This window comes from Amphiura filiformis, chromosome 4 (genome assembly GCF_039555335.1).
Source record: "Amphiura filiformis chromosome 4, Afil_fr2py, whole genome shotgun sequence".
In the NCBI taxonomy this organism is placed as follows: Eukaryota; Metazoa; Echinodermata; class Ophiuroidea; order Amphilepidida; family Amphiuridae; genus Amphiura; species Amphiura filiformis.
This window is the reverse complement of record NC_092631.1, coordinates 16,533,817-16,556,969: the sequence shown is the minus strand read 5'-3', so window position 1 is coordinate 16,556,969 and position 23,153 is coordinate 16,533,817. Positions and strand designations below refer to the sequence as shown.

General features: G+C 36.1%; 1 protein-coding gene across 2 annotated transcripts; it reads right to left on the bottom strand.

The window, feature by feature from the left end:
• Positions 1-1,134: 1,134 nt before the first annotated feature.
• On the bottom strand, positions 1,135-19,532 carry LOC140150615 (sugar transporter SWEET1-like). 2 transcript variants are annotated; one of them, XM_072172668.1, is made up of 7 exons: positions 19,432-19,532; positions 15,803-16,095; positions 14,555-14,632; positions 12,767-12,890; positions 10,429-10,590; positions 6,299-6,418; positions 1,135-4,265 (listed from the first exon to the last, which is right to left on the bottom strand). In XM_072172668.1, exons 2-7 carry the CDS (start codon positions 15,868-15,870, stop codon positions 4,152-4,154), a joined length of 666 nt encoding a protein of 221 aa, XP_072028769.1. In that variant the 5' UTR covers positions 15,871-16,095; positions 19,432-19,532; the 3' UTR covers positions 1,135-4,151. The 2 variants fall into 2 exon arrangements, with proteins under 2 accessions (XP_072028769.1, XP_072028768.1); XM_072172667.1 differs by lacking the exon at positions 10,429-10,590 and adding an exon at positions 10,189-10,350.
• Positions 19,533-23,153: the final 3,621 nt, after the last annotated feature.

The following is a 23,153-nucleotide window of genomic DNA, read 5'->3' as shown; positions in this document are numbered from 1 at the left end:
CAAAGCAACTGTTTAGAGTTATCTTTATAAAAATAGACCAACACAAATGTCATACAGGGTGTATCAAAATGATTGGTACCCATCCGTTTTGTTGTGTAATTGAAACGGCTGCTTCTCCCAAATTCAGCATTAGATCATCTTGAAAATAACTACCATTTGTAGTTTTATGACCTTTTATTACATAAATCTACAAATTTGGTAGATGATATGCTCTATTTTGATGTGGCATGCTCACTGGATATTCATGGGTACCAATCATTTTGATACACCCTGTATTTCAAGAACCGATTTCTCATTAAAATCCAGACACACTGAATCGATCAAACATGCATATTTAAAGCTATCAAACATGCATAATTTAAAGCTTACATTATATATCCGTCCTTGATCTTCATCATTTCATGATACAACTCACTTTAAGCAATTTCATATGTAAATTACATCCTTGATCTTTGAATTTTTATTGAACATCAATGAAAAATGCCTTAATTAAAAAAATACTTAATTACACCAAACTCTTATTTCAGTTAACTTAACACCAATGTAAAATTTAGAATACTGAAATTAATACAGAGCTAAATTGATAAACCAAGGGAGTTTAAAGTGAATTATACCAACAACAAAAATGGTACTGATTTATGCCAAAATTCTGTTATAAAATATAAGGCAATAGAACCCAATTAGTTTGATCTTTCGAACAAGCATCGATGCTTGGTCGATCCTTATTTAAAAATCAATTAATTACCGTATTCGTCCGATTATAGTCCCACATTCGAGTAGTCCCACCCCCAGTTTTCTTCTTTTTTTAAAGTTTTTTTTTGGTTTTGGAGTGTCCTGGACCTAGACCTAGATGCTAGGATCATTCATGGTTGACCTAAAAAATAATAAAAAATTTCAAGATGTTTTGTATTTTTAATATGAAAATTGATAATTTGTATTCATGTCATACTCTATTAATGATTTCAAAATGCATTCAAATTCAATGCATTTTGAAATCATTAATAGAGTATGACATGAATACAAATTATCAAATTTCATATTAAAAATACAAAACATCTTGATTTTTTGATTTTTAGGTCAACCATGAATGATCTAGCATCTAGGTCTAGGTCCAGAGACTTTTTTTGATTTTTAGGTCAACCATGAATGATCCTAGCATCTAGGTCTAGGTCCAGGGACACTCCAAAACCGATGATGCATTGTCCAATACAATTTTACCATTAGATTAATTAGTTGATAGTTCATTAGTTTATAGTTTAATAACTAGCATCGAAGAAGATCCAAAGAGTTAAAAAAAATTGGCTCTGTTGCTCAAGTATAACTATTTATCAGTAGTCAAATAGTTGTTCATCAAGTGCAAGTTACATTATTTGTAATATCAGCCACTGAAGTTTTGTACATATCACTCATCTGTGCCCCTGTTTGGAGTTGCATTATAATATCATATTTATTATACATAGCAATTCCTATTCAGCAAGGTCCTTCATCAGCAGTATCCAACTGTGCTACCCGAATATCACATAAACCTGGGTCACACTACAATGTACGCAGCTTGATCGGGGAATGAGGTGTCAATGATTAGCCAATCAGAACCCCACTTCCATATTTTTATGTTCTAAACAGAGCCAAATCGGCAGACAGCTGCATGAAGAACCTTGCGGAAAACTAAAATAAAGCTTGTAAGGCAATTACTGTCAACTTGAATACATTTAAACAATATTTCATAACATTTATTACTTTTAGCACCTTAAATTTTTTTCTGTAATGATTAAAATTTCTGTACAGAGCAACATTTCTCACCATGGAATCTAAAATTAATTTAACCATGTGGTAAAGGAAGATCAATAAAATTCATAGTGCTGATGAACATCCACCTTGGATAATATATGTTACTCTGTATACAAAACCCTGACAATACTCTCTATACAGTAAGCCAAAAAAAATTAAGGTACCAGTTGCGTTCACCCCCTGTATATCCTAAACAAAGGCAAACATGTCATAATTGGAACCAACAGCTAATAGCTGCATCTTTCAGCTCTAATGTAACCTCATTCGTTGACATTGTTCAAGAAATAAAGACACGACGATCCAAAAACCCAAGGAAGATGCAAATATAAAAGTTGCAGTTTGCCACATTACATGCCCTATTGATTTGTACACAAACTAGGCGCTGTGCTTTCATTGATTAGCACGAAAGACTAGCGTCGTGCTTTCATTGATTAGAACACAAAAGTGCAACTTTTTATTTCGTATCTTTATCAGGTTTTGGACTATCGTTTCTTTAATTCTCAACCAATTTCAACAAATAAGGTCTTAAATCAGAGCTACAAAGTACAGGCATCGGCTGCTTGTTTTAATTTTGACACATTTGTCTTTATTTAGAATATACGGGGGTGAACACAACTGCTACCTTAATTCTGTATATACTAGTACCTTAACCAGTATATTAGCAAACAGAATAAAATTGTTATACCAAATGCACCCCTTTATTATCACAGAGATCATAAAATAAAAGTGTGACATAAACTACATTGCAGCTATGATATAAATAAATGTTGGCATTTATACAGCACCTTTCACATGTATCAAAGCGCTTTACATTTTTTCTGCTGTCATTCGAATATGACAGCTGCTTTACAATGCCCAAGGCATGCTTATATCTTTGGGTGGCCCTCAGTGGACAGATAATTCATAACAGCTCCTCATTTCACCTCTGGGTAGAGAGAGGCAAGTGAGGTAAAGCACCATGGCCAAAGTGCACACCATGATAGCACCGCATGGGCTTGAACTTACAATCCTCCCAATTATGAGGCAGAGCCCGTACCGCTGCACCACCATGCCCCCAAAGATATGGCACTGGTAAAGTGGAGTACAAATCAACTGTTATTCAGTCAAAATCCATCAAACTACCGTAAAACTTGATAGTTAGCATATGTGCTTACAATTGAGCTCTATTAAAACATGCAAACGTGAAGTGCCCCATCAACAAAAGTGTCAAGGGTTTTGAGCAAATCATCGATACACATAGTTATATACCAACAGCTAGTAAACCTGAAAATGCGTGTCTTAACCTCATTAGCTGAGTTGGTAAAGCACCGGACTTTGGTACAATTTCATGTTTTCAAAAGCGCTCGATAGTAAGCACATATGTGACACGATCAAGGGAAATGAGTCGGATGTCGCTAATATTGATTTTGAGATATTGGCAAAGAAATTGTTAAAATTCTTTTGTTTTATATTGTTTTCAGCGATTGATAAATTGATTTAACTTCACAAAGAAACGTCGTATCAACATGGGGTTTTCAGTTTCTGAAAGCTCTAAATGTCCTCTTTAGACACATGCGTAAAACTCATTTTTGACCAGGGCCGACATGTGACTCATTCCCCTTGATCATGTCACATATGCTAACTATCGAGTTTTTGGTAGTGGTGTATAAATCAAGCATGCATATGTATACAAACACATTAGTTTGCTGTCTGGAAACTCAATTAGATTTTTGCCATACAATATTGGTTCCGCTATGGGCTCAATTGTTTACACCCCAAACAAATACTGACTTAAATATCAACATAAATGTTGCAATATTATACAAAGTGCACCAAAAACCATAAAACTTCATTGTAATTTACAACAGGCACAGCTAAATGTACACCAAATATATAATTGTATTTTACCTGTTTAACCTCTCCTAATAAACACTGTCCTTAAACACTCATGTAAGAAATTGTTAACATGTCAAAGGCTCAGCGCAGCATTGCACTTATGTGTTCTTCTTCATGTCATTGACCTCTTCATCGCAGTGATGGCACCAGAAATATTTTTACCGGGGGGCATGGGAGGGAGGGCAAAGTGAATAACAGGGAGGTCAAAAATCATGAAATTTCTGCAAAATTGTGGTGAAAATAGTACATTTTCGATTTGTTTCGTTTTTATTGGGAGCAACTGGAGGAGCTGACTAGGGTGCATTTTCCCCTCATGCCCCCCTGGCTGCCACTGCTTCATCATCATTGTCATCATCCGTCCGCTAGAGTGTAGGCGATCAAAAATAAAACTGCACATTGACTTCATATTGTGGAATGCAATTTTTTATTTTGTGCCATGTTTTAACTCTTTAAAGAGACTTGATTCAAATCGTCCAACACCACACACCTCATACTGTACTTGTTGGTCCTGTTGATCCTTTCACATGGGATGGCGTACTTGGATACCACACAAACAAAAGGAGCTGAATGAGACCGAGGACTGAACCAAGGAAATTGGGAAACTGCAACAGAATGGAAAAGGAGAATTGATGAGAATTACAAGGTTAAAGAAAATACTGGAATTGAAGCTGTACTATCATTTTTACACACTACCATTTAAAAAAATCATTTACTTGGCGAACAGAGTTACTACAGGTCTTTCAAATAAGTTGTGGCCATCGTGAAACATACCCATCGTAGCATGCACAGCATACTGCACAGTCTACTCTATAATGTTATAAGAGTGCGATTGGTCAGTTTTGCAAAAGTACCAGCTGCGCCATAGACGTACCTGTGTGTTGCTGCGGTAGTTAGAAGACCTGCAGGATTGTTTGTTTGCAATTCTTTGGTTCACCCCAAGTTTGGAAGTAACATATGTGCGTATTTCGCTGATCGCAGTATCAATTCGTGTGTGTTAATAATGCAGAACATACACACACAGGTACAAAGGCAGTTTGTCGGCACGTTTGCGATGCAACCGTGAAAACCATTGACTTCACCTACCAACTTTACATGTAAGTGAACCAAAGTACGTACAGTACTGACCAAACGCCACAGTGGCAGACAGAGGCTTATTTATATTTCGCACTTATATATTAGGGAATATGAGAATCCCAGTATGCTCAACAATCATGTGGGCCACATATACAGATCGTCATATGGCAGTGCAGTGTGCTTGTACTTTCACCTCATATACAACTGATTTCCCTGTGTATATACTTTGATCAGCTCGTAATCGGCGGGAATTGTTAGGCTTTTACCACTAAGCCGAAAAAGTAGATCCGCGTTAAGATGATATTGTTCATCTGGAAGATCTACAATGTGCATGTTAAAGAAAGTAGACAAGTATAGGACTTGAATTAATAACTTGTGATTTTTCTGGCGAGGTGTCACAAGACAATTCTCTAAATAAGATATATTGATATTAATCCGCGATGTTAAAATTCCCGCCATTTACGAGCTGATCAAAGTATAGGTTACTGTATGGTCAAAATTTGCCCTTTTTAGTCGGCCTATATAGTAATTAACTCTTTAACAAATCCAAAAAACTGAGCTCTGCTCCGCTTGGTCTCCCCACCACATGTTTTTGTTTTTACATTAAGTGTAAGTTGTTTAATTATTGAAATAAAGAACTGAACTGAAATCATGATTGTTTGCTCACAGCACTTTCGCACGTTTGAAGATGTTGCATTGATGCACACGCTTAACAGCTGCATCAACACTGCATGCAAGAGTAACACTCACTGTGGGAAAAAAGTAACTCATATTGGACAAACCACCTCCTTTTTAATTCCCTGTAACAATGAGGAATTATCCTTTGTCTCTCCTTTGTATTAGTACACAATCAACAAACAAGTAGCAATTCAAGGCCAGCTCTTGACTTTCAAAACCAGTACTAATTCAAGACCTTCAGGTCATCATTTGTATGGAGCATTGTCTTGTTGGGTGGACTAAGTACCCATTTTGTACCTTGTTTTACTACTTTGGGTGGAATAAGTACTCGTTTTGTACCTTGTTTTGCTACTTTGGGTGGAATAAGTACTCGTTTTGTACCTTGTTTTGCTACTTTGGGTGGAATAAGTACTCGTTTTGTACCTTGTTTTGCTACTTTGGGTGGAATAAGTATTCATTTTGTACCTTGTTTTGCTACTTTGGGTGGAATAAGTACCCGTTCTGTACCTTGTTTTGCTACTTTGGGTGGAATAAGTATTCATTTTGTACCTTGTTTTGCTACTTTGGGTGGAATAAGTACCCGTTCTGTACCTTGTTTTGCTACTTTGGGTGGAATAAGTACTCGTTTTGTACCTTGTTTTGCTACTTTGGGTGGAATAAGAACTCGTTTTGTACCTTGTTTCGCTACTTGGGTGGAATAAGTACTTGTTTTGTACCTTGTTTTGCCACTTTGTGCGGAATAACTACACGTTTTGCTACTTGTCTGGAATAACAAAGATTTTCCGCCTTTGTTCAAAACAAGGTGGTTTGTCCAATATATGAGGTACTTCCTTTTCACAGTGACTATATAGAGCTGTTTTACAGAGGGCAAGGATTCACATACCTCAATGTAGAAGTCCCCCACTATACGTCCATACACCAGCCATTCTAATGCTGTTAAAAAGGTTGCTAATGACATTGCAAAGGGCACAGATTCTGTGCTTTTTGTTCTGCAAACTTGAGCCTGTAATAAATTAGAAAATCCATAAATATTAAATTAATTCATTAACTCCCTGCAAATCTCATGCCTGCAGTTGCTACAATAGGCACACTTGAGTATTATCAGAGTTGCCAAGAAAATATCAGAGTTGCAAAGAAAATGTCAGCCCGAATGTGCAACCGAAAATAAACCCAATTTATTTCTTAACCATTGGTTCCTATGGGATAGGAAACTATTGCCAGTCACAAAAGCCAATGTTGAAAAGTCGCCATATTGTTTTTTATTGCTGTTGGACAAAAAATGGTCAAAATTAACAGGGAAAATCAAGATCCACAAGTCGCCCAATTGGGCTACTGAATCACGTATTTGGCAACCCTTAATAATTTTAAGTACCTGTACTGACACTACAGGGATGCAAGCTGACCTAAAGGGAAAAGCCTGAAAAGTGTGTGAATCTGGGCCAAAAGCCTCCCAAACGGGCAGAAAATAAAGAAAAGTGTGGGAATTTGGACTTCATGAAAGCAGGAATCCCTTCAAAAGCAGGAAAACTTGCATCCCTGACACTAACAATCATATACATGTATAAATATAGCAATTATTGCACCAAGCATGTCTAGCTCACTGTAATATAGTGCACTGTGGGCACACATATTACGGAAATCAATAACATAACATAGCGGATGTGGGATGTGCTTTCTGGGGAGTCAAAAATATGAACAAGTTCACATTTTGTGCTAAAGTGCAAGTAAGAAAGATCACTGACTTTTTTGTGCCAACATGCAAAAACATTGAACTTTTTAGCACAAACATGCAAAAAAAAGGAGCCTTTTTAATTTTAAAACATTTTTGCTTTAGATTTGTTGTTGTTTACCAGTTTGTCAAACCAAATTTTTATTTTTTACACCTGCACTGGGATCACTGAATGGGCCTTTAAAATCAGTACTCTCCAAAAAATAAATCCTGACTATGCCCATGCCTTACATCAGTATGGGGCCAAAATCCCAAAGTAAAAATGTAAGATTTCGTTGTTCATTTGTTATACTTAAACTGCCAGTATTTCCTTATAATCAGAGTTAAAATAAAAGTGCTTAATACTGTACTTAATTCAGTTTCAAACACAGTACATTAAGCAAGCAGCCTTGTATAACAGCTGCCAGTTCTCACATGTAATGTCTGTTGAGATACCACACACAGTTGTTTGATGTAATCATTTATTAATATTTCCATCAAAACATTACATACATAGATTTTCTTTTCTTTATCAAATTTCTCATCTTTTTCTGCCTTTTTGGTCATTTTGGTCATTTTTATCATAGCTCATCTAAATACATGTATTTATTTATTTAGATGATCTATGTTTTTATTCTATACTGTATATTTGCGCGCAAATTGAGGGCGCTGTTTACATATATTTAAAATTTATTTTAGCCCAATAATATTAGTTAGTTCTTTCATTTCATGATAAAAAGTATTTTGAAAATGTCCTTGCTATATATAAATGGTACTCATTTTCTGATGTTTTAATGCCATATACAAGTTAGTGATGTGGTCGACATGCCTTATGTCGACATAATGTCGACGTCGGCACGTATGCCGACATGTCGACATCAAAAAATCATGTCGACAAAAAAAATTTTTTTTTTTTTTTTTTTAGTTTTCAAAAAATATTTTTGGTCAGAAAAGCAAGTTATAGGCCCAAACTGACTTGTTATTCAAGGTTGGAAACCAGAGAAAAAAAATAAAAAAAAAAAAAAAAAATGCCAATTTTTTTTTACAAAGTTGAATGAACTTGTACATTTTGATTACCTTTGCTTCTATTGAACAGTCAGGGACACATTGAATTAGTATGCATTGCTAGCTGTTCAATAGAAACAAAAGTAATTCAAATGTACAACTTTTTCAACTTTGTAAAAAAAATTGGCATTTTTTTTTTTTTTTTTAGTATTTTTTCTTTTTTTTTTAACTTTTAATAAAAATTTATTTTTGGCCTATAACTTGATTTTCTGGCCAAAAATATTTTTTGAAAATTAAAAAAAAAAAAAAATTTTTTTATTTTTTATTTTTTTTAGAATTTTTTTTTATGTCGACACACTGTCGACGTCGGTATACGAATTATATCGACATGTCGACAATAAAAAACGGTGCCGACCACATCACTAATACAAGTGTCTACCCCTTGCAAACATGCAAACAAGATTTAAGATAAATAGCGCCATCAGTTTTAAACTTTGCTTAAAAATGAATACAGTTCTACATGCCATCAAACAACCATGTGCACAAGAGCCATATTCAGTATAGCCTTTTTTTAGTTGACAATGAGAATCATCTAATTGATAAACTTGATTCTTGAAACACCCAATCCATTCTATCTTTGTAGGGACTGCCTTTTGAGGAGAGCGAGATTTCGATCTCCTTAAATCTGATTGATCTCCTTAAATCCGATATAGGAGTGATTTTTAGCTCTCCTATAGTTGACCATTCCCTCCTTACATTCTATTGTAAGTGCTCTAAACAGCTCTTCTTGAAGGCTCCAGCAGAGCTATTTAATACTCTCCTGCAAATACAGTCCCTGTCTTTGTACATGTACTATTGCAAAAAGGTGATTTGAAGGTAGATACTTGTAGTATTATATGGACATATTGGCAGCACCCTCAGTTTATGAACCTGTTAGTTGTTTTTTTTTTGGATATTGTAAGCTTACTTTATTTTATTTGCAATTTTAGCACGTCAGAAATCCGATGTGAATCTTCGCGCAAAGATTCTCATAAAACATCAAGCGGGCGAATCCATGTGGATATGTGTAAAAAATGACAGTTTACAGAAAGAAACAAATGTCCTTGTAAAGCACCAAGTTTGACTCCTGGTTTGACTATTTATATTTCATCAACTGAACCCCCAAAATGGTGAATTAAATAATAATAGATAAATGATAAATTTCACCGTATTTCGGATTTTATATAGCGCATTTTTCCATAGGATTCAAAGCACTGTAATTTTGCTGCGTGGTGAATCATCACAATCAGATCGCATCAACTAGGCTGGTTGCAGCCGAACCTGGCGCAAACCTATGGTATAATTTACTTCAATCCTTAAAGGAGTATTTCGTGATCCTAGCATGCTCTTTTTATCATATTTTTCAGTAGATATCCACGAAAAAAGCTTATTCCCAAAATTTCAGTTGATTCCGATTTTTGCGTTTGCGAGTTATGCATGATTATGTGTATTACGCTGCTCCATAGACAATGTGTTGTAATTTCATTCTGGTATACCAGAACGAAATTCAAATTTCACGATATATTTGGTAAGCGAATTAATCTGCAAGAAATATTTGGTACATAAACATTATGTAGCCAGAGGTATCCAGTGGTGTAAAAATCTCAACTTTTTTGAGAAAAGTGGGGGATGAGGCTGTGGATCACGAAATGCCCTTTTAATATATATTGTACAATAATATTGATTTGAGAGGACATTTTAACAGCCATTTGGTGGCATGAAAGACATGAATCTTTCAATCGCCATCTTGGATTTGGTGACTGATAAAGGGCAGTATTTTTTCAATCATTGTCTGGGGCAGCGATAGGTAGAAACGTAAATTGAGGCAATCCTAAATTTGAGCAAATCAAGGATTCTCACAAAATTCTCTTGTGAGAATCCAATTGGATTAGCCCCCACTACCATGGATTTCTAGGCCTATTTTAGGCTGGGGTCACTGCACCTCAAGCTCAGCATTTAGCACTGAAAATCTTCTGTTATTACTAGCATTCAAATTTCTTTTAATCGTTTGTTCTACTTACAACCGTAGCTAGCGGTGAACCAAACATAACAACAGTTGCGCAAATACCGATCTGACCCAATGATGATAGCGCCACATGGTTGTCCTCATGGTAGAACTTTACATAAACAAGCACAGAATACAGAATAAAACCACCATACAAAAGCGATTTGTGCACTCTATCCTACAACAACAAACAGAATGGGGAAAAAAAGAAAAAAAACAACATTATCGTCATTTCTGTAGTTTGTATTTTACTTACTACCGTAGACAGCGGTGAACCAAACATCATCACCATGGTGCAAATGCCAACCGGACCCAAGGTTGACAACGATGATTCTATATCTTCGAGATAAAATTTGACGTAAACTAGTACAGAGTAGAGAAGAAAGCCTCCATAGAGAAGTGATCTGTGTATTTTGTCCTGATAATAATAATAACAATAATAATAATATTTATTTGAATTACCAACAATATAAATGATACAAGCAAGTAAATGGTAATTCAAGAAAGAAAAAGTAAGTCCAAACACAGGGTGCTTCCCTCTCCTGTTACAAAACAAACTTAATTCATAAAAGAAAACACAAAAAATAAATACCAAATTTAAAACAGATACATGTGTGATGATGAGATCACATTCATAAAATCCTTCATTAATCTTTTAATTTCATTCAATCGGACATAAAATAAAACAAACATGGATTTGACTGAAGAGATACTCAAAAGGCTGGATGAAGCAGGCACCTATACCTATACTATATTCATTTTACAGTGACAGTCGCTAGGGGTCCTTTAGAACGTTCCAATGAGTCAAATAGGGCCCAAACATACGCTAGAGTGAACACAATAATGCGATTGATTTTCTTACACGTAAAAATGTGGCCAATTCAGAGAGAAAATCTTGTTTGTTGTATAGCGCCTACTATACTTTTTGTTGGCCGCTGAGCTATACTAATTATAGATACTTCATAACGTGTTCCTATGTTGACAAGCTATTTCTACTTGCTTTAAAGAGAACACAAATGTGCACATATGGTATAGACGATTGAATGAAGACTATTTATTTGTACTAGGATTTCAAATAATATAACTATTTTTGATTTTAATATATAGGCCTACTTGACTCCCAAACAAGAACATAAGAAAATATTGTAAAGGCCATAAATATATGCACTTATGCATAGCGAGACAAACATAATAAAGTTAATCTGTTCTTTTCATTCTCGATCGCTAACATAGTTAACATTTGGAACATTTCACATGCATGCTATTTGTCTCAATGCCTTCTCGGGCCATATAGTAATTTAAATCGTGAAACCGTAGAACGATCTGTTGGTCAGCATAGATATTGAATAAAATTGAGTCCCATCACATCAATTCAAAGCTACACCCGTTTTTGAAATGCTGCTTACCAGCGACTTAAAATGAATGTACAATAGTAAGTTCAAGTTATTGTATAAAGACTACAGAAGGAAATTATCTTGTTCTTTCACCAGAGGGATCATCAGTTGATTGCCATCGGACCTCCTATAATCAAGACTCCCTCGAGGTGGGGGGTGGGGGCTGGCAGCGAAAAAGTTTAACCATTTCACACAAACGGAAGATTCTAGTTTCTACAGACAAAAATGTCAAATCATGTTCATTAAGCTCTTCTTTCTTTTTTGAACATTCATGGACACAGGGGTTGAATGGTCATCAGTGGAATTGGTGGCCTCCTGTCGTCCTGCCACCCGTCATTTTGGACAGGCACATCCTTTTACAGATTGAGCATAAATGCTTCTAGCGCCTTTCACACATACAAACTGAGCATTTAATGATACCGCATAAATGAGTGTACGAAACAGCTGTCTCAACATAGTGATGTCACTGACTTACAAGTCAAGTTCACCTACATTTCAGAAACCACTGTGTCCATGGCGAATTTGATTCTAAAGAAAAAATACAAGTACCAGACTACTAAATATTAGCATTTTAACTGGTGGAACCTGCTTTCTCAAACTTTTAAAAAGTGATGTTTGAACTGTACTCCAGTGTATAATGATGATCTGAGGTAATAAATTGGTGTCACCAGGATAAAAGTGGCTTATGAAAGTTTGCAGCAAATGGTGGCATAAGGTCACTGCGAGAAATAATACCCCAGGAACTTAATTATCCACCTGTCATTTTGGACAGGCAGTTTGCTCCTGGGACAGGCAAGATCAATTCCTCTGACAGTTGCGAAATTTTTTGAATAAGTTCTCTGAACTCAAAACAAGACCAGAATTATAGCAAGCATGAGAATAGATTTCCATGACAAAACAGGACAATTATGAAAAAGCAGGAAAAAGGGCGTAAAATGTGGAAAAATTCTCCAAAACGGGCTAAAAATAAATACAAATGTGGAAATTTGGACATCAAAAAAGCAGGAATTAATTGCTGCTTGGGCAGGAAAATTCTCATGCCTGTTATAGATCAAGTTCAAGGCCATGGCAAGAACTCAGCCACAGCCACTGCCACCTGAAGATGCCGGAGCTAACACTGACCATGGAGGATATTGTAACAATATTTCTATCTTCTGTATGATTTTAGTAATTTTATTCATTTTAGTCACATAGTCTTACCTTATCTTGGGCATACAGATAGTATATTACAAGGTATATCCCTGCTAGAGTAGCTCCAGTAGCATTCACCAACATCAACAGCCCATCTGGCTTAAGAATACCGTATTTCAGCCACATTATGCAACTACAGGTTAAGATCAAAATGTGTAACAATAATTACTGCATTACATTTTTTTCTCATGAAAGTTAAGTCAGTAATTTTTTGTCAAGTAATGAGGTGACGCTTCCATTAATTATTCATTAGTATTCCATTACCAATATTGTACAGGGTGTATCAAAATGATTGGTCCCCATCAATGTTGATGTTTATTGAAAAGCCTGCCTCTACCAAATACAACATTGAATACTCTTGAAATGTCCAGAATGTATAGTTTATGACATGTTTTACAATCTACAAATTAGTTGGATCTTATGTTGAATTTTGATGTGCCAGACTCATCCATTATCAATGAAAACTGATGGGTATCAATCATTTTGATACAGCTTATAGTAAGACCATATCAAATATTGGTTGATGCTTAGATTATCTTTACCGACATTTTGCAACAGATTGTGATAAGATTCAAGTTTCTTTAAATATTAAAATCAAAATCATCCCCAAGTCTCTTTAGCATGGTTTAGGAATACAGAGAACATTCCTAAACCACGAGACTTGGAGATGATTTGAATTGACCTCCACTTGAGAGCAGACTGGTTTTTATTCATTCTTAGCAATTAGGGCTCATATTGAAATACCCTACCACGCTTTCACACAGAAAGAAGGCAGGATTCCCCTTGCTAAGCGCGCGCCTCAGGAAAGCTCGGTCATAAAAGCGGATGGATTATATGCATCAGTGATACACCCTGCCTTTTGAAGTGGTCTGGTGACAAGGATTATAATAAAAGTTTATCAAAGACTGGCAATTTTATTGATTGTTGAACTAATTGAACTAATCGCCTCATCGCACAACCCAGGAAAGCGCGCTCCTAAAGTGGCTAATTGCAGTGTTATAATCACACAGGATTTTAACAAAAGAAGGCTAGCACAGAAAAGCTGCAGGATGGCGCACACCTTCCTGTGTTAGGGAATTTCAATATGAGCCCTTATGTAAAACAAGATGTGTGTAGCAGCTCAAGTTCATCATTTTGATATGATTGTACCGTAAAAACTTGACAGTTACAATAAATTATGTGCTTACTATCGAGCGCTTTTGAAAACATGAAATTGTTCGGCGCTTTACCAACTGAGCTAATGGGGTTGAGGCAGACATTTGCAGGTTAACTTGTTCAGTATTAAGCCAGGATTTTGAGGCGGGCTCGTGGGTACCGCCGAAATTACATTACCCGGCAGGAAATACCCTGCCGGGTGCCAAATTGCAAAAAAATTCAAGATGTTTTGTATTTTTAATATGAAAATTGATATTTTGTATTCGTGTCATACTCTATTAATGATATCAAAATGCATTCAAATTCAATGTATTTTGAAATCATTAATAGAGTATGACATGAATACAAATTATCAATTTTCATATTAAAAATACAAAACATTTTTTTTTTTTTTTTTTTTTTTGCAATTTCAGGTACACTGTTACCCGCCCGAAAAATGCTCCGGGTACCCGGGCACAAAATTACCCGAAAATCACACCCCTAGTTCGTATATATAACTATGTGTATCGCTGATTTGCGAATGGGGCTCTTTTTGTTTGTGGATGGGGCTCTTCATGTTTGCATATTTAAAAGTGCTAACTATCAAGTTTTTACGGTATGTGATATTACATTTTTATGACTTATATCAAACTAAATTCTTACTTGATAAATGTTGATAAGAATGGCATGATGGATACATTCTGTGTGTTACCTTGCCGAAGGATCTTCTGACAAACTCTCCTGTATATTTAAAATGAGAAAAAATGGGATATTCCATTTAAAGTCCACACCACCCCTGTGGAAGATTTAGTTGTAAGTCTTCCACAGAGGGAGTATAAGTTTTGAATAGAATGTACAATTGGGTAACTTCCACTTGAAATACTCCAGTTGTGGAAGATATAGGTAAAGTCATATTACAGGGGGAGTATGGGTTTCAAAATGATTAACTCTGACCAATTACATTTGGAAAACATACTCCCCCTGTAAAAGATATTTCCAAAATCTTCCACAGGGGTAGTGTGGATTTCAACTGGAATAGCCCATGCAAGAAAAAAAACTGTTACTGTACATACAGAGAAAACTGAGAAACATTTGTGACCCAATCTGATCCACTCAGGCCAAAGTCAGAAATATTGAAAATTGAGTTACTACCATTAATTACTAACTTGTTCAGTACCTACACTTACTGATGTTGTATCCCCAGGTGTCTTGCATACTTGGTTGCAAATTGACGATTTTTATTGCTTTTCTCCTCACATTAATTTTGCCTATATCTCAGTTTCATGATTGCTGTCTTTATCCTGATTGGATCAGAGCGGTAAAATATAACTACTCCGGATTCCAGAAAATACAGTAAATTGTTGTTTAGGATTTTTAAAAAATAGCTCAATCCTTTAATTGGAACTAATTGGCAATGAAAGTCAAATTTTTTGCTGATTTTTGGAAATAAAGGCCAAAAACATGTGTATTTATGGTATTTTTGGTATGCTGTGAAAATCAAGTGACTTGTACAAAGGATATCAGTCTATGCCAGGGGTCCGCAAATAGCGGCGCGCGCGCCACTTGTGGCGCGCCCTGGCTTCCCGAGTGGCGCGTGGTGCCGTTTAGATTTAAAAAAAATAAATTAATAAATTAATAAATTCCCATGTTCTCCTTGTCAAGACAGGCTAAAATAGTACAAAATGTTGCACCAAATGGCGTCATTTGCACCTCAAAATCGATGGCTTCAAAGGGGGCACCCCCCTCTGACTCCCCCCGGCGGTGCTAAAGCTTCCATTGAGTGGTGCTTTGCAGTATTCTTTTATTTCATGTGGCACTTCAACAAATCTATATGAGGAAGCCTGGTCTATGCACTCTAATTGTTATCATACACACTTCCTATTCTGTAAACATGTTTATGGGTGAACTTACGATCCTGATAAAAATAGTCCAATGGTGGTGATTGTGCACAGAATGCTCAGCATGCCCTTGAAATCCATGGTAATAACTTCTTGATGTTGCTGCTGCTGCAGCTGATGATGATGATGGTTGATGTGCTGTCGCTGCTGCTGATTAATTAGGGTCAGAAAATTCCTTCAAATACATACATGTATGTATTCATGCCTGCAACAGTCCAATCAATTCTTTGGGTTGCCACTTGAAGAAATAGATTCATGCAATTGTACCATACCAAGTGTAATTTTGTGAGAACTTCTTAGAAGAACCTAGGAAAAGAAACAAGGTTTATTTTTGCTGTTAAAACAGAATGTAGATATAAGGTCCTTGTTTGTCTTTGTAAAATTTAACGCCCAAGACATCATGATTCATTTAGATGGTGTGATCGGCTGTGTTTACTTCTGAACTTCCGTTGCTTTACAGTAGGGTATTTCAGTCAATTTTTAAAACACTGAAACGGTGTCATGCTTCAGCGAATCCGTCTAGATTTTGAATGCAACCAATGGAGGGGAGCGTGGCCTAGCGGTTTTAAAGGCGTTGGACTGTGAAACCAAGGGTCAAGGGTTCGAATCCCAGGTCCGCCTGAGCTCGGCTGGCTCTTTTTGTCCTTGAGCAAGGCACTCTACTTGCTAGGGCACTTTAAGCTGTCGGTCCCGTGTACATGCATATTTTCTCACATTAATGTAGTGTGCACGTTAAGGGGGTACTACACCCCTGGTCAATTTTGTGCCTATTTTTGCATTTTTCTCAAAAATGATAGCGCATTGGTGACAAGTATGTCTGGTTCCATACAGCAATACGCAGTATTGCTGTCTGGTTAGCAGGTACAAATAATTCCGCGTGAATTGAGACGTCGGAGCCGGTCAAACACAGAGGACTAGCCTACATCCCGTATCCTACTATCACTCAAACAAGCAAATCTCTTCACGAATTCACTCACCTTGCGATCCTACATCATCAGTTGAAACAAACATCTAAGTTTCCAAAAACAACTTTGTCATTCCTCAAAACTACAAGTAACTTCATTAATAAAAAATTGAAATCCTACTATTACCCGTCATTGAAAATTTTGTTCGATTTATGTCAACCAAAAGAACGCACGAGTCAAGTTCAGTTGACCAAAATGGTATCTGCTGCCTCATGTCACCTCAGATATGACGTCAGTATCAAGCTGCTTATTAAATATTCATGAAAAGGTCACAATCGGTGGATCGGATTGGTTGAAATCAATGCCACGTTTTTGACCTTACAGGGGTCAGAGATATGCATATTCATGTTTGAAAACAGCGATGCGGATATAGTATCATCACCGGGACTGAGAAATGCGACATTTTCGATGTTTGTACCGGGGAATTTCAGACACAGAGACTCCGCGGAGATTTCTGCAAATTCGTCCAAAGGTAACCAAAGGGTTGGGGATCGCATTTTTAACTATCACTAAATGTTTCGGAATTGAGGTCGGCTAAAAAGTAGAGTTTCGGGGACTGTAATTGGTGTAGATGTCACATTTTGAACAGTGAGCGATAAGTGACCAATTTGACGCTCAGCACAAGTGTTTATCTTTACTCAGAGTAGGTGACAAGTAAGATACATGTACGGTAGGCCTATATTATACATGTAGGGGCAAGGACTACACCTATTGCACTGAAAATTCAGCAACTCAAGGCAAGTAGTTATTGATTTATTGATCAAATATTCTGTGCTGAAATAAAATTTTCAGTGTCAGATGTAGTTCTTGCCCCTATAATTTATACATATCTTACTTGTCATCAATGCGCTATAATTTTTGAGAAAAATGCAAAAATAGGCACAAAATTGGGCAGGGGTGTAGTACCCCCTTAAGGCCAATGGAAGTCAATTCATTGTTTCCCGTTACACAATTTTTCATGACTGTGTAGGTGACCATTTCATTTTTCATTATTCATTATTTATACCATTTCATTATTGCATCTGTTACAGGTATAAACCAATAACTACCCACGTACATGTGATAAATCACAGTTTGTAGTTCACAGATGAAGGTGAAGGTGATTGTACAACTATTATAATCAAAAGTTTCACAATATTTTTTACGGGATGAGATCAGAGCAAATCAAAAAGTGTGGGACATAGAATTGAGTAGGTATTCATTATAAATTCATTATTAACCATATACCATGCTCCTACTGCAAAGAAAATCCCTGAAAATCAACAGAAAGAGATTTATGATATTTTAAAACCACAATTATTTATTGATATGTTAAAGTTTGTTAGAAATAAACATTTTATTCAAAATAATGAAATATTTGGCCAGCAATTGGTTCTGAGCGGAGTAGGGTAATGGGAAACAAGTAGGTAACCCAGGCAAACCTTAGTTAACACATTTGCTGGTCAGCCAAATTCGCCGACAATGTTAATGCATTTTTACATAGAAATTCAAAACTTGTGCCCGAAGAAAGAAACCTACATAAATATGTTTTCTATACTTCACTTGACCCAAATATATAATTTTTTATGGTGATAAGTCACCCGCACATGGAATTTCAGAGGGATTTTGATAGCAGTTCCATTAAAAAAAGCTGCTATCGCCATGAGACTAAGATCTAGAAACACCCCCGAAATGCTGTTTTGGGGAATTTTGCTAGATGAATCTTTTTGATGAAAGTCAGGCTTTGACAAGATGTAACTTTGCTACGGAAAGTGCTATGAAAAAAAGGTTTTCAGTTTTGGCTTTGTTTACTCAAGGGCTTTAATTTGATATATAAAATGATGCAGTTTGATGGCAAATTTGAATTCACCTAGGATACCTAAAACAAGGTATCGACTTTCATTAGCCTAAAGAACGTCACAGGCTATTCGTAAAGAGCAGGGGATCGTCCTGGTACTGTTGACTAAGTACTTCAAAAATACACTCATCTATCCTAGGTTCCAGGATCGTGCATAAAAAAAATATATAAAAGCCAGTGTGTTGATACTCAAATTCTTGGCTAGACTTCTCGAGTAAAGTGGCACAGATCGACAGTGTGTTTATTTTATTCAACATTTATTTATTTATTTATTTACAAGACTGATTTCAATACAATTTTAGCCTGTAGGGGGTAAGGTGTATGGGTGCATTGGTGGTGGTGGGGGGGGGTCATACAATTGTTGTTGACGAAAATAGGGGGTAAAGCACAATTTTATTGACGCCAATTACTTTTTGTACATTTGGGGCCCCCGCCTTTCCAAAGCAAATGATAGCCATTGACTTTCATTCAGCAAACATTGAATGCATCAATTAAACAACAAAACAGCATAAATTACTTTTCAGTTTCATGACTGAGTAACTTTTCGCAAAATGATGAAAATCCATTTATCATGTTTATAATATTGCTCGAGAAACACTAATATTGCTCACGGATGCCCTCGCTTTAGAGAATATGCTCGAACAAGTTTATTAATTATTAATTGTCATGTTTGTTTACAACAATAATGACATGATGTTATGTTTATGATTTTCATCCATGAATCAATCATTCAATGAAATGTCATCAATTTCAGGTGATTTTTGCAAAATTTTCGACCCGCGGACACACAGAGTGTGGGACCAGGTGGCCTACAAATAATAGAATCTGTACAACACTTACTGTCAGTTGTCAATTCTTGAAACCTCAAAAAGATTCAAGAAAAAATGGTAAGCTTATCATTATCCCAGGAGTTACCACGTCAACTCTGCTCAGTCAGCTAATGGATTGAGTCAAGTTAGCCGATCAAAATGCAACAGCTGGTGTAATCGATTTACTGGAAATATTTTGGGCGCTTTTGTGCGAATTGGGCGTCGTCGTCAGGTATAGCAAGCGAGCAGAGTCATAACAACCACAACCCAATCAATCAGTGGCGCACACCGTCATCATCCCTATATCTTCGTGTTAAAAATTGCCGTGATAGTACGATGAATCCTCACGTTTTTCAACAACTACGCATGGTGATTTTATTCGAGATAGGCCGTGCAACTCAGGCTAAGCATACAATTTGAGATTTTGAGCGCCTGCCACACTGTTTCTATTCTATGTTTTACGATTTTCGCATGATCAATATATGGCTGGCCGTAACCGCCACAACGTGGAGCTGCTACGCGTAGCTTACTTTTCGCTTCGCGGAGCTAAATTGACCAATCATGTTAGATCTTTTCATTACGCGGAACCAGTGGATGCATCCTCGTTCCAGAGAGAGAAAACTCTTGCCAAAATTAATGTTTACTATGGGGATTTTAAATGAATCGATTGTAAATAAACCACGACCAGTTGTACAGGATCAATACCGTTGTTTGATTAGTGTATAGTCAGGGCTGTGACACTCGTATTCAATCCCTGTATAAAAAGTGAAGTCACTTCACGGCAGTTTGATTGACATTGATTGACGGTTACTATGCCGGTTGCTATGCAATCCAGTGCGCAGCCTAAAACTTACGTACTTGTGAACGGCTATGATGCGCGTTTGGTCAAAAGGACTTATCCTGTATTTGATTGACAGTTGCTAGGGCATTTGAGTGCGCAAAATTTGATTGGTTAATCGTCAGGTTAAAATCTCCTCAATCTCGAACGACTGTCGAGGAAGTCTATTTCGAGCTATTTTTCCAAGATGGCGCCCATCGACTGCCAATTATACGGACCCTTTCCGGCAAAAATACAGCTTATTTAGCCAGTCTCGTCATGGGGTCCTCGGTTATAATATTTTCCTACCATATTGAGCTAACTCCTCAGCTATTTGGTTTTTCACGATATGATAGTAATGGAAAGATTCGACCAAATGTTCGCCGTTTTCGCCATTTAATTTTTTTTGAAACGATGACGTAAACATGCATCAACTCTTCCACAGAAAATACACTCCTACACAGCCATGCCATCACATGCATGAAAGCGCATAGGCTGAATGACTGACTTCGTTTGCGCAAACGAGTGGCTTATCCTATAGTATATTAGTACTCGAGAATCCTTGGTATAGTCAATGTTACCTTGCATGCATGTGTCATGTGTGTGGCGTGTTTGTTTGTTTGTTTGTCTACTGTGTCAGGCCAGGATCACTGACACCCACGGTACTGATACTCTCATACTATCACGGTGATCATATTGTTGAATGTTGTTGACTTAAAAATAATCATGATGCAGTCATGTCTACAGTAGAACTCACCACGACCTTTGAAGGACTTAAACCCTATTAAAAGCTATTAAACCAAGATAACACTCAATGAAAACGGCTCAACTATGTTACATCAGATCTTCTCTGGTTAAATACACACTGCACTTGTGTCTGTTTTACCTGTGCAATGAGCAATGAGATGGTATTATAGTTTCAGTTGGGTGAACGATTATAAAGCGAACGCAAGGTAACAATACTGTGGGCTTTTGTTTACGAAATGAGACAATAGTCTGCTTATTGTTAACCAGCGTTCTTGAAAATGAGAAGCTTAATGACTTAACACGGTTTAGAAATAATTTCTTCATATTTTTGGTACAAAAGTACCAATATTTCCAAACACCTAAATTAGCTAAAAATTTAGGACATATTTTCTAGAATTTCAGAGAATACTTTAAATATATAGGGTCAATTTTGGACCTAGTGACCAATTTCTAAACAGCAATTTTTTGATGGATTCTTGTACTTTGGGGTATTTTAAACAAAATAAGCTCTATGTCCCTCACCAAAGTGTGGGCATTAGCTGGGAGAGTGCAGTAAAATGAGTCGGCGGCTACTATAAAATAAATTTTTTCTTGAATTTGTCGTTTAGTCTTATCCTAGCAAATCGAGGCCTAATGGTAATTAAATGAAGATAAAATCATTTTTGGATCCAAAAATTCAAAAAACATTAACATTTTTACCTAGCAACGCAATAAAATGCTATAAATCAACTTTTGCACCTGTTGAGTATTTATTGATGGAATGAAATAACAATTTGGTCCAAGGTGTCAAACTACTGATTTCAAAAATGTAAAGCGGCCATAGCAACCAATCTTCCACATAGTAACACAGTAAAATTACTATAAATCTTTGGTGATTGTATGGAAATGAAAGTTTGATCAAAGAAGGTCATTCAAAATGTAATCAAAAATAAATGGTGACCATAGCAACCAAAATTCAAATTTTGACTAATTTTAAAAATTCGTTTTGAACCATGGTGATAAAATCCATTCCAATAGCCCATTAAATGAAGACCATTCTGAGCCAAAAGTGTGCCAAAAAGTGTGTTTTACACAAACTTTTTAATGTAATTTAATGTTTTCAGTGAATTTTGATACTAAAAATAGATTATTTTATTCTCCTCCCTTTTGAGAAATATACTTTTACACACACACTACATTTATAATTAAAATGATCAGCCTTAAAGTTTTACCTTTTAGTGGGTTAAGCCAAACCTAAGTGGATGAAATATAAATCAAAACTTCGGGCACTGATTGGTTTCGTAGTTGAAATATGGAATACGAGCTTTGTAAAACCTGGAATGCAAGCTGAAAACGTTAAATTACATTTAAAAAGTGTGAAAAAAACACACTTTTGGCTCAGAATCTTCATAATGGGCTACAAGATTTACTTTAATTAGAAATTTAAAATTTGGTAAAACTAATTTTGGGACAATTGTCTGGGCGTTCAAAAGATACAAAATTGTTTACAAATTTCAAAATTGCCGCCGGCAGCCATTTTGGATGAGGTAGCAGACGATCTTATTTGTGGATAAATATTGCAAGAATTGAATAGCTTTTGAATTAATAGTGAAAACAGTGAATAACATGGTTTTATCGGTTTCATTTAAATAAATGCATACTGCAAAATTCAGTGGATTTCTAGTAGTGCAGCCGATGGCGGCCATCTTGGATTTAATGATGAAGATGGCCAGAAAACCTAACAATAGTACCTGGAATGGATTTTTTATCACTAAATTAGTCAGAAACAACCTCTTATGGTTCAAAACGGCCAATGACTTTTAAAATATAAAAAATATATACATTTTCTAAATTTCACGAGGTATAGCAGACAATCTCATTAATTAATTTTACAGCGTTGCTATTTGAATTTTGGTTGCTATGGTCACCTTTATTCGACCATTTTGAATATTTTGGATATGTTTGGCCTTCTTTGATCAAATTGTTATCTTCATTCCATCAATGTGCTTTCATGTATTAGGAAAGACACATTTGATACTCAACCAGGTCAAAAAGTACATGATTTATAGTAATTTTACTGCGTTGCTATGTGGAATTTGGTTGCTATGGCCGTCTTTAGTCAGCCATTTTGGATATTTTATCAGTAGTTTGACCACCTTTGACCAAATTGTTATCTTCATTCCATCAATAGGATATGATTTACTTAAAAA